This window comes from Zonotrichia leucophrys, chromosome 12 (genome assembly GCF_028769735.1).
Source record: "Zonotrichia leucophrys gambelii isolate GWCS_2022_RI chromosome 12, RI_Zleu_2.0, whole genome shotgun sequence".
NCBI lineage: Eukaryota > Metazoa > Chordata > Aves > Passeriformes > Passerellidae > Zonotrichia > Zonotrichia leucophrys.
This window is the reverse complement of record NC_088182.1, coordinates 1,655,344-1,669,461: the sequence shown is the minus strand read 5'-3', so window position 1 is coordinate 1,669,461 and position 14,118 is coordinate 1,655,344. Positions and strand designations below refer to the sequence as shown.

General features: G+C 47.0%; 1 protein-coding gene across 7 annotated transcripts in view; it reads right to left on the bottom strand.

The window, feature by feature from the left end:
* The window catches only part of CRBN (cereblon), a 56,320-nt gene that overhangs the window by 14,475 nt on the left and 27,727 nt on the right, over positions 1 to 14,118 (bottom strand). Inside the window, exon 1 of one of the 7 annotated variants that reach the window (XM_064724126.1) lies at positions 2,166 to 2,277. The exons of 5 other annotated variants lie outside the window; for them this stretch is intronic. In XM_064724126.1, the coding sequence (XP_064580196.1) occupies positions 2,166 to 2,232 (67 nt within the window). In that variant the 5' untranslated portion in view covers positions 2,233 to 2,277. Of the gene's footprint in view, positions 1 to 2,165; positions 2,278 to 14,118 lie in introns of those variants that run through there. One more of the 7 variants, XM_064724127.1, reaches the window with a different exon arrangement.

Here is a 14,118-nt window from a genome sequence, read left to right as displayed (position 1 = left end):
AAAGGATTCTGCAGGGAAATCTCAAAAAAAAGATGCTGCAGAAGCAAAGAATTTTCCTTCAGAAATGGGAACACCACCAATTTCACTATTTCTGAGAGTGGGAGTACCAGAGAACAGTGCAGACAACATTAAAAGCTGATTTTAGAGAACCTTTTTTCCCCTCTTTGCCCTCCAGACACATTTGTTAAGTGCTCCCACAAAATGTTTAGTCACTGGTCTTATTTCTGCTTCACCTCACTTATGTTTTTTTTTAAACAGTTCACAGTTTACAGAACCCGCTCTTACAAATCCATCCTATACTGAATTTATCTCAGCAAGAAATGATCCAGCACCACAGGAAAGGAGGTTACAGACTCTCTCTGGTATTGTACCTAATTACAGTCCTTTCAGCAATGAGACACCATCTGCCTCATGACTGTTAAAAATACTCCACATCTATAGGAAATTTCTTATATTCAATTAGCAGCCCTAACCATGAACAATTACAGAATGTTCAAATGTACAAAACAGCAATTATTTTACTTAGTTTGATAGAGGGGAAGAGCAGGAAGTTTTTATTTGGTTCTGGGGCATCACTGCATGATGGAGGGAGGAAAAAAAGGAAATATTCTGATTTTTCCATGTGCTCCCATCCGGCTGCATCCATCATTAGCAGTTTGAACAGGGAGAGGCTGCCCCACTTGTTTTTGTGAACGCAGAAGGAATTAGCAGCAGTTGATTGGAGAGAATTGTGCCCTGCAAACTTTTGCTGGCTGCTGCCAAGAGCGCACAGTGGCTGCTGTGTGGTGCTGGCTGAGGGGCCGTGATGACTCATTCCACTGCAGCAGCACCAGCCAGCCCAAAACACAGCAAACCCGGCGCCTTCCCGCTCCTCCTCCCTCCCAGCTGGCAAAACAAGCTGGAGCTTTCACACCCCCAAATACTGGGTTTTATTTATCCTTCAATTCCAGGATTAGCAGCACCTCCAGCACACAGGAAGGAGGGAAAAGCGAGCACTGAAAGCTCCCCTGCATAATAAAAATCACATTTTCCTCACGTTGGTTCACCAGCACAACCCAATCCACTCTCAATGCCTTTGAGCAGAAATGAGGAAATATGACCCTCATTTAAGGAAAAGGGACAAGGTTATGTATAGGTCATATTAAGGTCAGATTAAAGCCGTACTTTCTACAATATTCAGGAAATAACTTATTGAGGTGATATTAAAGCTGTATTTCCTAAAATATTCAAGGAAAATTGCTTATATTATGGTGATATTAAGGCTGTATTTCCTAAAATATTCAAGAATTTTTATTTATTATTTAAAACATACAGAGCTAAAGAGCTCACGGAATTTCCTGCCATGGGAAATGCCACTGGCTCATGGCAGGAATTCCTGCTGCCTTCTCCCCTGCATGCTTATTCTGAAATAATGCTTTCCAGTTAAGCACAAGCTGCTTCCCAACCTATCTGATCTCCTGTCATTGTGGAGGCACCATAGGCAGAAACAGACATTATTATGCAATAATTATGCAATAATTCCCTGGGTGAGGAATTGCTTTGCTGTGTGTGACAGATAAGCCGGGCAGCACATGGGATCCAGCACTGCTCTCCATCCAGCACCTCTGCTTCCCTGCTTATTTTCACTGCAAAACAGAGCAGAGACTCCCTAAAACAACTCAGATTCTGCTGGGCTCTGGGTTTCACAGCGGTCTCGATGCACAGAGCAGCGCCTGCTCTGCCCGCTCTGCCGGGAAACCCACGGGCCTTTCACCCCACCGGGAGCACCCGTGTCCCTTCCTGCACCGCACAGCCACGGCCTCCGAGGAACATTTACGGCCTCAATGGAAATTTGCGGCCTCGATGGAGCAGTCGCGGCCTCGAAGGATTTGCAGGAGCCCAGCAGCAGAGGCCGCAGGAGCCCGCGGGCCCGGGCCAAGGCTCGCACCGGCCGGCAGCGCCCACAGCCCCCGGCCCTCAGCGCTCCGCACCCCGCCCGAGGCTCTGCCCGCCTCCCCCTCGCTTTGCTTCGCTTTCCTTTCCCCTTCCTCTTCTCTCCGCCTCCGCTTCCTTCCTTTCCGTTCCGTTCCTTCCCTTCTCCTTTTCCCTTTCCCCTCCCCACCCGCCCGCCGAACCCCAGCCCGGTGCCTCCCCCGCGGGTGCCCCCGGCCCGGCCCGGCCCTCACCGGGCACCAGCTGGAGGTGGTTCCCCATGTTATCTCGGGGCTCTCCGCCTCGGTCCTCGGCGGCCATCGCTGTTTACCCGGAGAGCAGGCTGGGAAGGCGGCGGGGCGGGGGCAGGAGGCGGGCGGAGGAGGAGCCTGAGCCCGCCGGAGCAGGGCCGGGAGCCGCGGCCTCTGCGGGACCCGGGACCCGGGGCTCGGTGCTCAGCGCCGGGCTCACACCGATCGTGTTCCCCTTGATCAAGGACTGCCCTTCCCTCCTGAGGGCTCGGGCGTGCCGGCGGACAGCGGTTCCTCTCTGCTCACAGGGCACGGCCAAGGTGACCAGGGCAGAGCCGCCCCCGGTGGCACCTCCGGCGAGTCCCCAGAGCCGGCGCTGCATGGCCGGGCTGTGGGCATGGGAGAGGGGCTGGGTGGGAATAAACCCGCCGTGGGTTAAACCTCATGGGGAAATGGCTTGAAAGAAACTAAACACAATAGAGGATAAAAATTTATCCGCACAAGGCGTGGAGAGGGTGCAGCGAAAAGCCAGGGTGGTGCCGAGGGCGCTGGAGCATCTCTGCTGTGAGGAAGGCTGAGCTGGAATTCTTCAACCCCGAGAGGAGATGCCTGGAATGGGATTTTATCTCTGCACACACATTTTAGTAAATTAGTTAATAAATTTATTAAATTTATTAGGCTCCTCTTGATGGTGCCCAGCAATGGCACAAGAGGAGCGGGCAGAAACTGATGCCCGGAGGTTCCACCTGGACCTGAGGAAAAGCTTCCTCCCTGTGCAGGGGCACAGATGCTCAGAGATGATGTGAAATCTCCCCCTGGGCATACTCAGACCTGCCTGGACCCAATCCTGTGCCCTGTGCTCCTGAAACCTGCCAGCAGGGTCCTGTCCTGTGTGAGGTTGGTGGCATCACCAGAAACGGGATGCAAACCTGGCTGATAAGACTCTGAAAAGTTCACTGCAGCTGCCTCTGCACTGCTCAACTCCCACACAAACCCTCTGTCTCAACATTCATTATCATTTCCTTCCCCTTTAAAAATCCTCAAAAAAGCCATATCATGGCCCTGGGATTTCTCTCTAATAAAATGTTATATTTTTATTGCTGAAATTTTTATTGCATTCTTTGTTACAAATCACTAAACCCATACGGTGCTCTTGAGCAGCTCACAATTCCTCTATCTCGTCTCAGCCCTGTTTGTTGTTTTCTTACTAAAGAGGCTTTTTTTTGTTGTTATTCAGGGAAAAATTCTGCATTTTCTGCTTTTTTCTTCAGTATCTACCATCTCACTTCAGCAATAATATTCTCCCTGCATCAGTGGCAGAGCAAACCAGTGATTAGCCAGCAAGCAAAACACTAATTTTTATATTTTTTTTAATCAGAATTAAAGTGGTTTCGAGAACTACATTTAAAGGACAAATAAGCCCTATAATTTCCTTACCATTGTGGGTGGAAAATTCCCAAACAATCATTATCTGTGCTGACCTGAATGGGCCTTTAGAGCAGCAATCAATACAACATTTGCCAAATGAGCACGAACATGCCTGTGATGATACATTAAACATTTATAAAATACAATAATCACTTAAATGATTAAGTTATGATTCCATAACTTTTTCTGCATTGTCTCAGTGTAATACTCATAATTGCAGGGTATTGTATCAGATAATTTACCATCATAAAAAAAAAAAAGGGAAATGTTTTTCTTGTCAGACTGGCCAACTGAAGAATTAAAGAATTATGAGCCCTTTCTCCAAACCCTAGGATTTTATTAAGAAATATTATGCTAAATATTTTGTAATTCTTCTGATATGCTAAAGTATTTTTATTTCTCTTGGGTTTTTTTTACTAAATTGCTGACAATATATTTGAGTCACACTTTTGAGCTTGTTTCTGCACTCTTGAGGGATAGATCTTATTTTTTAGTGGCTCCTGGGATTCTCCAAAAATTCACGATTCAAGGAGTTGGGGTTTCTTTTAGGAAACCCTAAATTCAATAATAATCATAATAAAATGATAAGCAGTGAGGACTCTGGGAGTGACAAAATCTTCCCGTGTGAGATTCCAAAGCTCCTTTCCACCCCTCAGCTCCCTTCTCTCTCCACACTGGCTCAGAAAAGAAGTTGTCAATGTCTAAGCAGCCACTGCACTCCCTCGTCCCCACCTACATCCTTGAATGAAGTGGAAAATTGAAAAATTCCCAATATTTCAGGAGCAGAGGCACTAGATGGTGCTGTAACATCCCCTTTTGCAGCTCTGCTCTGGCAGATTTATTCAGCTGGGCTGCTCTGCGGGCTTTGGGGCTTCTGTTTTTAGGGGATTCACTGCGAACAATGGAAAAGTTTGATCTACAACATTATCTATTGATCTACAACATAACTATTTTAAAATAGGAGGTTTGTGGTTCTGACACCTGCTGGTTTGACCAGGCTGTTTAAAAAGGAGTCTGGATGGTCTAATTTTAAACTGGTAAAAGTTCTGTGCGCTTGTGCCTTTGATTTCTGCCCTGCCAATAAATTGGCTCATTACCCACCCAAACCTGCTATTCGAGGCAGAACCAAGCAATCTTTCCAAGTATTCCAAAATAAAAAGTGACTCCCTCACCTTTAGACAATTTATTAAATACTGACAGTAGAAAGCAGCTATAGGACAAAAAGGAAATCTGTACTTCAGACATGAAAAAAACCCAACCAGTTACAAAAATACATGAAGCCACTTTCTCACCAACAGCCAGGCAGCCCCAGCACTGAGGACATTTGCCATGTCCACATGGCCTTGGAAATTCATGGCTTTTCCAGTGCCCAGCTGGACTTGCTGCTCCCTTTGTCACCACTTTGTTGCACAAATCAGGGAGAGGTGTTACTGCCAGTCCCAGTTATCAGCTGTGCCACCCCAAACCCACCAGAGCTGCCTGTGTCAATGTCAAATGTACTCTAAGAGGACACAAACCACAGAGAAAGGTGACTCCAAAAGCACAAAAATCAGGGATGAGCAGAATTATTCTAGAATAGGAGAGCCTGGGTAAGTGCAGGGCAGATTCAGAGCAGCAGAGGATCAGCTTATCCCAGGAAGCTGATTGATATCCCAGTGAGAACGGGGCATATTTACAATTCCTGTTCATATTTGCTGCCTGGGTCAGGCTGGTGACAAAGGAGCAGCTCTGAATATGCAGGAGCCCCAGACAAAGGGCCCATTAGCCAGACATGGCCATTACTATGCAGAGAGGCAAATTCTCCTGCCAGAGAGCCCTTGCCAAGCAAGGAAACGATTTGGCAAGTGTGCAAAACCCATATTCCACACAAGTGACAGACAGCATGGCCGGGAAAGCAAATGGGGCTATAAACACAAATTTGGTTCAATAAAGGGAATGAAAAGTGAGGGGAAAACTCTGTAACACTTTCTGGAAGGGGACACCAAGGCAAAGGGAGCCTTGAGGAATATTTCTGTACATCCTGGGCTGCCAGACCCTGCTCCCAGATCACCTGAGATGTGTCTGTGGCTTTGAGGTGCAGGTTAGCACAGACCCCCTGTATCCATTGCAAAGAAGATTTGTCAGAATCTTCTTTTAATTTTTCTATCACAAAATTTTTGGTCATTTTCATGTTAATGGGGTCCAACAATTTTAACCAGCATAAACAAGAATGACTCCAGTGAGCCTTACCAGCTGTAACACTGCTTTTTCCTTCTCCTTTGTTCCTGCTGGGCCTGTCAGCAAGTTCAATGTATTTATAGCTCAATGTATATATAATTCTGGGCATTTTTTCCCAGGAAGATCCAAGTAGCCCTGTCTGAACAGGAGTTTATGCAGAGCTCACTGCAGTGATCCCTACTCAGAGCAAACAGTGTTGGTTTTATCCCTGTGTTGTTTTTTACCCAACAAACTGTTCCCATATATTATGTAAAATCATGTAAATCGGTGTATATACATTTAGGTAGAGGGAGCTTGCTCATAAATCTCACTTCAGTTTAAAATACAGAGCACTAAGTATGAGTTAGAAACACTATTTTTCTTTCACTGGGGATTTAGAGCAGGCTCCTTCCATTATCCATGCAGGAAAACCACTCTGAACTTAGGGAGCTTGAGAAAAGTTAATAGAGCCACATTTACAACAATATTGGACTTAATTTGGGAATTTATCTTGGAAGTTTGTCTGCAGTTTGTCATGGGGAGGAAGTCCAGTAACCTCTGCAGAGGATGGCAGTGAAAAGCTCAGGGAGGGAAAGAACACAGAAAGGCTTGGAAATCAAGACCTTTTTGGTTTTTTTCACATGATAACTTACTAAAATTTACTAGAGACTGAGCACACTGTATTGGCAGGCTGCTCAGTCAGGGTTTCTCCACTTCTTGGGCTGAAAAATAACAATTGTTAACATCATTCCCTAGCTCTTTTTAATAGTGGTACTGAGTATTGCATCACTCCAATCCAAAGGTGGGTGCACTGCAAAGATGAGGGGAAAAAACCACAAGCTAAAATGTAATGGATATAAACTGCATGTAATGGTCACAAACAGCCAAGCCTGCTGGATTTCTGCCTCAGGCAGCAGAGGAATGCACTCTCTACGTGTGCTTTTAAGCTTTTGCAGTTCTCATTTTCAGAGAAGCATAAAATGGTTTGGTTGGAAGGAATGTTAAAAATCCTCCCATTCCACCAGGCCAGGTTTCTCCAAGCCCTGTCCAGCCTGGCCCTGATGTCACACACGTTCCAGCCCTGCAGATCCATGACCTTCCCAGCCCTCTCTGTGGCAGACCCTGAATCTCCAAGTCCTGCCTTCTAGAGGATCCCCTTTGGAGGTTTTCTCCCAAATTTGCCCTAAACCAGGACACTCCACACCCTTGGAACAGCCCAATCCCTTTGGGAGCTGAAGAGAGCCTTGGAAGGGCTCAGATTCCTCAGCTCCCCACATTTCAGACCCTTCCAGCTGCCAGTTTTGTGTCTGCTGGATGGAAAAAGGGATCTTGCTGTGAGGGAACCTCTGTCAGATCGCCCCTCTCAGGTACAAAACCACTCACAGAGGTGGATTTTCTCTTTACCACCATAACCAGCACATCAAGAGGATTCCCCTACCTGAGAGAACGTCCCAGTGAAACTCTGAACTCACGAACAGCCTGAAGGGCTTTGGAAAAAGCAACAGTGAGAAGCTCCGCGGGGAATGGCAGGGAAATGCACCTTCAGAAACATGGAAATTCTCACTCTGCACAAGATGTTGCAGCTATTTGATTTCCAGTGCCTTCAGAGGACTACCTGAATATTTAACTGGCATCAAATCAGCTCTCAGCGGAGAGTTTGCTTGTGCCTGTGCATTCTGAGAGGTGAAAAATAACTCAGTAATCAGATTTTAAGCTGTTATCTAATTGCAGAGAAGGTAGCACTGCAGAAGAACCTCAGCAATTCAGTCCTTAAGAGTTCTCACACCAAATTTTCACCTTGTTTAAGGGCAGATGTGCACGGATTCCAGAAGGAAACAGATGTTTTCACCCCATCTGAGCTCCTTCAGGAGGGTAATTGCCTGTAAATAGTGAGGTTATTAAGCTATTTCTTGAATATCACTACCCACCAAGCATGACAAATTCATCAAAGCACAAGTTCCACTACAGAAGTCCCACTTAAAGTTCATTTCCTCCAATGGCTGAGTGTTTAAGGAGATTTTCAGCAATAGATCATATTTTGTGGGCCATTCACCCAACAGGTGATTTCCTACAATGTTCTGAATCACTGCAAGCTCTCCATTCTACAACACTTAATACTGCCCGAAAATTTGTCATTGATTTCACAGCTCACAAGTTTTAAGATCCTGAAGAAGCCAACAAACTATTCCACAAGGAGCTGACCTTCATTTAATGACCTGCCACGATCAGTGGAAATAAGAACAGTAACAACCAAACTGAGATTGATTCTCCCCCTTTTTCATTCATTCTATCTCATATCATCCTAATATTGTAGGTTCTTACAGGGTTTAAATATATAGATTGTCTAAATATGTATTATAGAGCCAGGCATGTTTTCTTCAGAGTGTTTTTAAAATAATATATATTGTACATTTAATTTTTTGGCATTTAGTCACACTAGAATGGAGGCAAATTTGTTTGGCCTTTGCCTAAATTTCTGAAAATTCAATCAGTCGATTAATCCTTTATTACTAATATGGACATACAAACAATTTACTAATGGCTCTAGGAGATCGGGGCTGGATGGAAAATTGGATGTATTCTCTCATTTTAAATCTCCTATTGTTTTGTTACAGAATCTCACCACCCATTCCGTGTTAGGGAAGGCAAATCTGAGGCACAAAGGCGTGAGGCTGCTGGGAATTCATTTCCAAAGTCAGGTAAAATGTCATCCCATTGTTCTTTTGTAAATCATCCCCCCAGCACCTGTAGCGTGAGGAAATGAAAAATGGGACAGACTATTAAGCTAAATGGCCTTTTGGAAAGCTGGAGTGAAAGCTTTACAGATGATGTATTGTGGGAGGGCAGCTCAGTGTTTTCTGTGGTTTCTTTATGGGTTGTTCTTCCCCCAGATAAGCTGGGATTGCAATGAGGAGAGGCCTGACCAGACCTGTTTGCACGGCCTCCATCATTAGCGCCTGACACTCCACTGGAAGAGGACCAACATTTTCTCAAATGCAAAACTCAGTAATTCCCTTTTGATGCCCTATTTACAGGGAGCTGGAGAAGGAGCCTGGTGTCCCTGAGTGCAGGCACAGGGAGCAGGATCCCCTCCTGACCCTGCCCCATCCCAGAGACCTTCTCAGCTCCCAGGAAAGGGCACTGCAGCAGTGGCAGCTGTTATGAACAAAAATTCAGTTAATATTTTTTTTGTGAGAAAGAGTTGCAGGGGGGCAGCCAGGTCTCAGGCGCTGCCAGGATTCTTAGTGCTTTGTTATTGTAATACCGGGTCGTTAAGGCTTATCTCCTTCTTTTGTATTAGTAAAAGGCCTGGCTGGGTGCGGTAGATTGCCCTTCCCGAGGCTGTGCGCCCTTCCAGCATAGGGAAGACACCTGAGAGGGTGGGGGGGGTTATGCAAAGTGACTCCAAAGTCCAGAATGCTTTGTGGGACCACGACTCGAGATGCAACGAGAAAACCCCAAAAACAACGAGCCAAATAAGAATTGAGAGACTAAAGTGATGTCTGGACGTGAGGAGCCGAGTGCTGAGCCTGCAGAGATGCTGAACACCTTCGGAGCCCCTCTCGCCCTGAGCAGGGAGTGGTCCCAACGCCGGGACCAGACGAGACCGAGCCAGGGAAAGCAACACCTGACGGGGACATCACGCCCTAAGGCTCCCACGAGGACTGGATCCCCGGCTCTGCCCCTAGTGGACAGAGCTGCGCATATCCTCCTCCTCTGAGTCGCCCTGGGAGACGCGACAGGGATTGCAGCCCTGCCGAACCACCCAATCCTGAGGTGATAACTTTTAATAAAGGCATTATAAAGGAGAAGAAGTCTCCTGGCCCTGTTTATTTCAGCAGCTGCCACAGTGGGTTTAACCCTGCCACCCAGGAATGCTGCTGGGCACAACTCACAGGCTTCCTGCTGGAAATCCCTGAGAGTGCTGAGGCCGATTCACTCCAAACCCAAATCCAAACTCAACAGCCTTTTTTATTTACCCACTGCTCTGTGCCAAAGAGCCACTGGGGCAGCTGCTCTGAGCATGGGCAAAATTTCATCCTTGGACCAACTGAATCACCTGAATTAAAAGGATTCAGCCTAAGGACTGCCTGGATCTCCTGAAGCAGAATCAAAAGCAAAGAATCTATTCCATTGACAAAATAATTAAACCATTAATAACTGCATGCATATAACTTTGGGGACTGAATGATATCAATTAAATTCAATTAACATCTGCACAATGCTTTGAGGACATAAAATGTCGTGTAACTCCAAAGAAATTTTCGAATTAATCCTATTAATCCTATTTTTAGGATTTATTAATCCTAAAATAGTTTCTGCTGCATTAGCACACTGCTAAATGTGGAATTCACTGGAAGCAAAGGCAGGGGTGCTCCAGAGATTTAGGGAGGTTGGTAATCCCTTTGTATGAAAAAGTGAGGGTTTTTCACCTGAAATCAAGTTCCAGCTGAAACTGGCAGTTCCAGGTGAATCAATATTGATGCCATTTAAAAATAACCATATTCCTTGTATAGCTATTGATTCTAGCAGGAGTGACTAAAGGAAGGATATACATAAATATACCAAAAAAAAAAGAGAAAAGTTGGATATTAATGTCATCTTTTATCATCAGAGGCACTAACATGGCTGGAAAGTATTGATTACCTTAAAAGCCCCTCATAACTAAGGAACTATTGACTTAATATTTTCTCTAATCCTCCATGAAATTTTACAGTAAGTCCTGATGTATTTTCTGTTAAGAGTTTTAGGGCTCAGCTATATCATGTACTTATCTGGAGTGTCAGCCCTGGGGCTTACAGCAGCTGAGGAGAGCTCTGCTAAAGGTGAGCAATAACTCCCAAGATTTAAGTCTGGTTTCAGGGATTTTGGAAATAGATACATCTGCTAATGTCTATTATTCTATAGCTTTTGTCTTTGAAATAATCTTCATCATTAGGGAATAATCTAATATACATTATTTTCAGTGGAAACAAGGGTTCTGCTCATAATTACTCAACTGCAGCTGTTCTGAAAATTCCCTCAGCACTGGGTAAGTGTCTCAACAGCCTTTTTTATTGCTTCCTATTTTCCTGGCACTCTGACAGCCTGGCTTCCTAAAGCTCCAATGGGTGACACTTATCCAAGTTAAATAAGGGACTAGTGAATGGAAACTTCCCAAATACCTGAATTCCTCAAAGAGAGAATTGAAGAATTCCCACCCCATCCATGGCAGGGACCCCTCCCACTGTCCCAGGTGCTCCAGCCCCAGTGTCCAACCTGGCCTTGGGCACTTCCAGGGATCCAGGGGCAGCCCCAGCTGCTCTGGGCACCTGTGCCAGGGCTGCCCACCCTGCCAGGGAAGGATTTCCTCCATTTATCCAATGAACTCCTCAGCTCAGAGCCATTCCCCTGGTCCTGTCTGGCTCCAGGCCCCTCACATCCTGCATTGCCATGGGGCAAACACTGAGGTTTTCACTGTGATTCACGTTTGGTTTGATTCAGACCCAACAGCTGACAGGTTTCCAGCCCCATGGATGCTCCTGAATCCCCTCTGCATTGTGGTTCTGCTGCCCTGGCTCTAATACCCCATTCCTGCCCATCCCAAACTGTGCAGATCTCCACCCTACAAACCTCACCTCCCCAAACTGCCAATGCACAGAAAAGCTTTGGCTCAGCATTTCTCCTGAGCCAAATTCTATCCATTTCAGGCCTGTTTACAGAAATACCTCCCAGATCTTGCTACCAAACACCAGAACAGCAAGAATATCTCTACTTTTCCCAAAAAGATTAAAGGCTGTTAGATAAGAACTGGTTACAGAAACAATATTAAAAGAGAAGTGCAGTTCTGGAGCTCCCTGTGCCTGCCATCCTTCCCCTCCCCTGAGCAGCAGCACTGGCTTAACTCCTATTTTCCAAGATCTCTTTATAGAGTGAAATGGGATCCATCAGAGAACAGACTTTTTCCCTTGCCTCCAGTAAAACCAAGGACTTCTCCTGATCCCATGAGTCAGATCTAATCCTTGTGATTGGTTTTGGCTCAGCCCTGTAATCACTTATTTATGGCACTCAGTCTAGCAGAGGAGCAGCCTCATTAGAGCAAACGGGGCAGATTTTCATGTGCTCCTCCAGGGCCAGGGCCCCTCAAAGCCACTTAAGCCCCCAAGTCCTCCTTGAAGCTGGGCCTTCCCCTGGGTCCCCCAGGCAGGGTTTTCAGCCCTCACTCCCACCCAGGGCAGCTCTGTCCTCAGAGGAGGCAGAGCACAGCACTAATTATTTTAATGATTGGAAATGAACTGTGAATTTCTTAAGAGCCATTGAAGCAAAACACTTTGAGTCAATCTCCCCACATTAACAGCAGAGTGCTGGAGATTGCTCATATCTTTGAGATGATGAAGCACATCTGCTAGATTTCCCCAGCTAATAGTAGGCCAAGTGTTAAAACATCAAACTTTGCCTCCCATCTTCTTATGAAATAAAGGAAAAGGACAAAGAAAGAAACCCCACACAGCACCTTCCACTTGAGCCCTGCTGAGCTGGAGTCCTTGTGTCCATCAGGGCATCCCCAGGGACACCTGGCAGGGCATGGGCAGCACCCACCTGGCACTGGGATCCCTCAGTGGGCTCAGGATGCTCTGAGGGATGTGGGATGCCCTGAGGGATGCAGGATGCTGTGAGGGATGCTCTCAGGGATGCAGGATGCTCTGAGGGATGCTCTGAGGGATGCAGGGATGCTCTGAGGGATGCTCTGAGGGATGCTCTGAGGGATGCAGGATGCTCTCAGGGATGCTCTGAGGGATGCAGGATGCTCTGAGGGATGCTCTGAGGGATGCAGGGATGCCCTGAGGGATGCAGGGATGCTCTGAGGGATGCTCTGAGGGATGCAGGATGCTCTGAGGGATGCAGGATGCTCTGAGGGATGCTCTGAGGGATGCAGGATGCTCTGAGGGATGCAGGATGCTGTGAGGGATGCAGGATGCTCTGAGGGATGCTCTGAGGGATGCAGGATGCTGTGAGGGATGCAGGATGCTCTCAGGGATGCTCTGAGGGATGCAGGATGCTCTCAGGGATGCAGGGATGCTCTGAGGGATGCAGGGATGCTCTCAGGGATGCTCTGAGGGATGCAGGATGCTCTGAGGGATACAGGATGCTCTGAGGGATGCAGGATGCTCTGAGGATGCTCTCAGGATGCAGGATGCTCTCAGGGATGCTCTGAGGATGCAGGACGCTCTGAGGGATGCAGGATGCTCTCAGGGATGCAGGGATGCTCTGAGGGATGCAGGATGCTCTGAGGGATGCTCTGAGGGATGCAGGATGCTCTGAGGGATGCTCTCAGGGATGCTCTGAGGGATGCAGGATGCTCTGCTGCACAGGCCCTGCATGCATGGCTGGCTCTGCAGTGTGACATCTCCAGATCAGCAGTTATTCCTCTATCCCTGTTTGCTTATTCCTGCTCTAACTGTGCTGCTCATTGCTGATTTGCTTTTTCTTTGTATATCCAAGGAAATGCAAATCTGGGATTTAATCAGGAGGATGAGCCACGCCAGCCAGTGTTTGCCAAACAGTTTAGTGAGCGTGAGTACCTCCATTAGAGACAGGGGTTGCAGCAGCTCTAACAGACAATATTCAGGCAGCTCTGAGCATCCAAGCAGAAAGAAATCACCTAAAATTCATTTTTTAAAGCGCTGCCTGAGCTTGAGTCCCTTAAAAATAAAAACGCCATTACTAATTCAGGGAAGTTTTCATTCAGTCCCAAAGGCTGGCGTGCAAGAGTGGCACACACAGCCAGGGAACAGCCCTGGGCCCAGGTCAGAGCTGTCCCCAGAGTACCCTGGAAGAGCAGCCTGGACAGGAGAGTCCATCCAGCCCCTCCTGGAGGGGCAGAGCCATCAGTGCCATTCCCTGCTCCTGCTCTGTGTGGAGGCAGCATAATGTGCATCAGATTGCAAATGGAGCTGAGATTAAACACAGCTCTTAATGGCTCTGCAAACACATCTGGGAAAAAACAGCAGAGCATTCACCACTAAATTAACTCCTCATTTTTGCCAGTATGGCCCTGTTTGCATTCCACTGCAGCCTGGCCCCTGCAGATGCCTTCCCTCAGCTCAGGCAGGGCTGGATTCCTTCCTTCAGGAATAAATGCTCATTTCTGCTGTCAGGCACAAAATGGAGCAGAAGGATTTCCACAGTGCTCTGATGGTGGGTGATGCCAACCAGAGCCCTCCACCTCAGAGCTTGGGGCACACAGCACAGCCAGCTCCCGGCCAGCAATTAGCAAAGAGCTCAAGGAATCCTGTCTTTCTTCTTCCCTGCTCCAGGAATCCTTTGAGGAGATTGTCCTCCTCAAAGACAC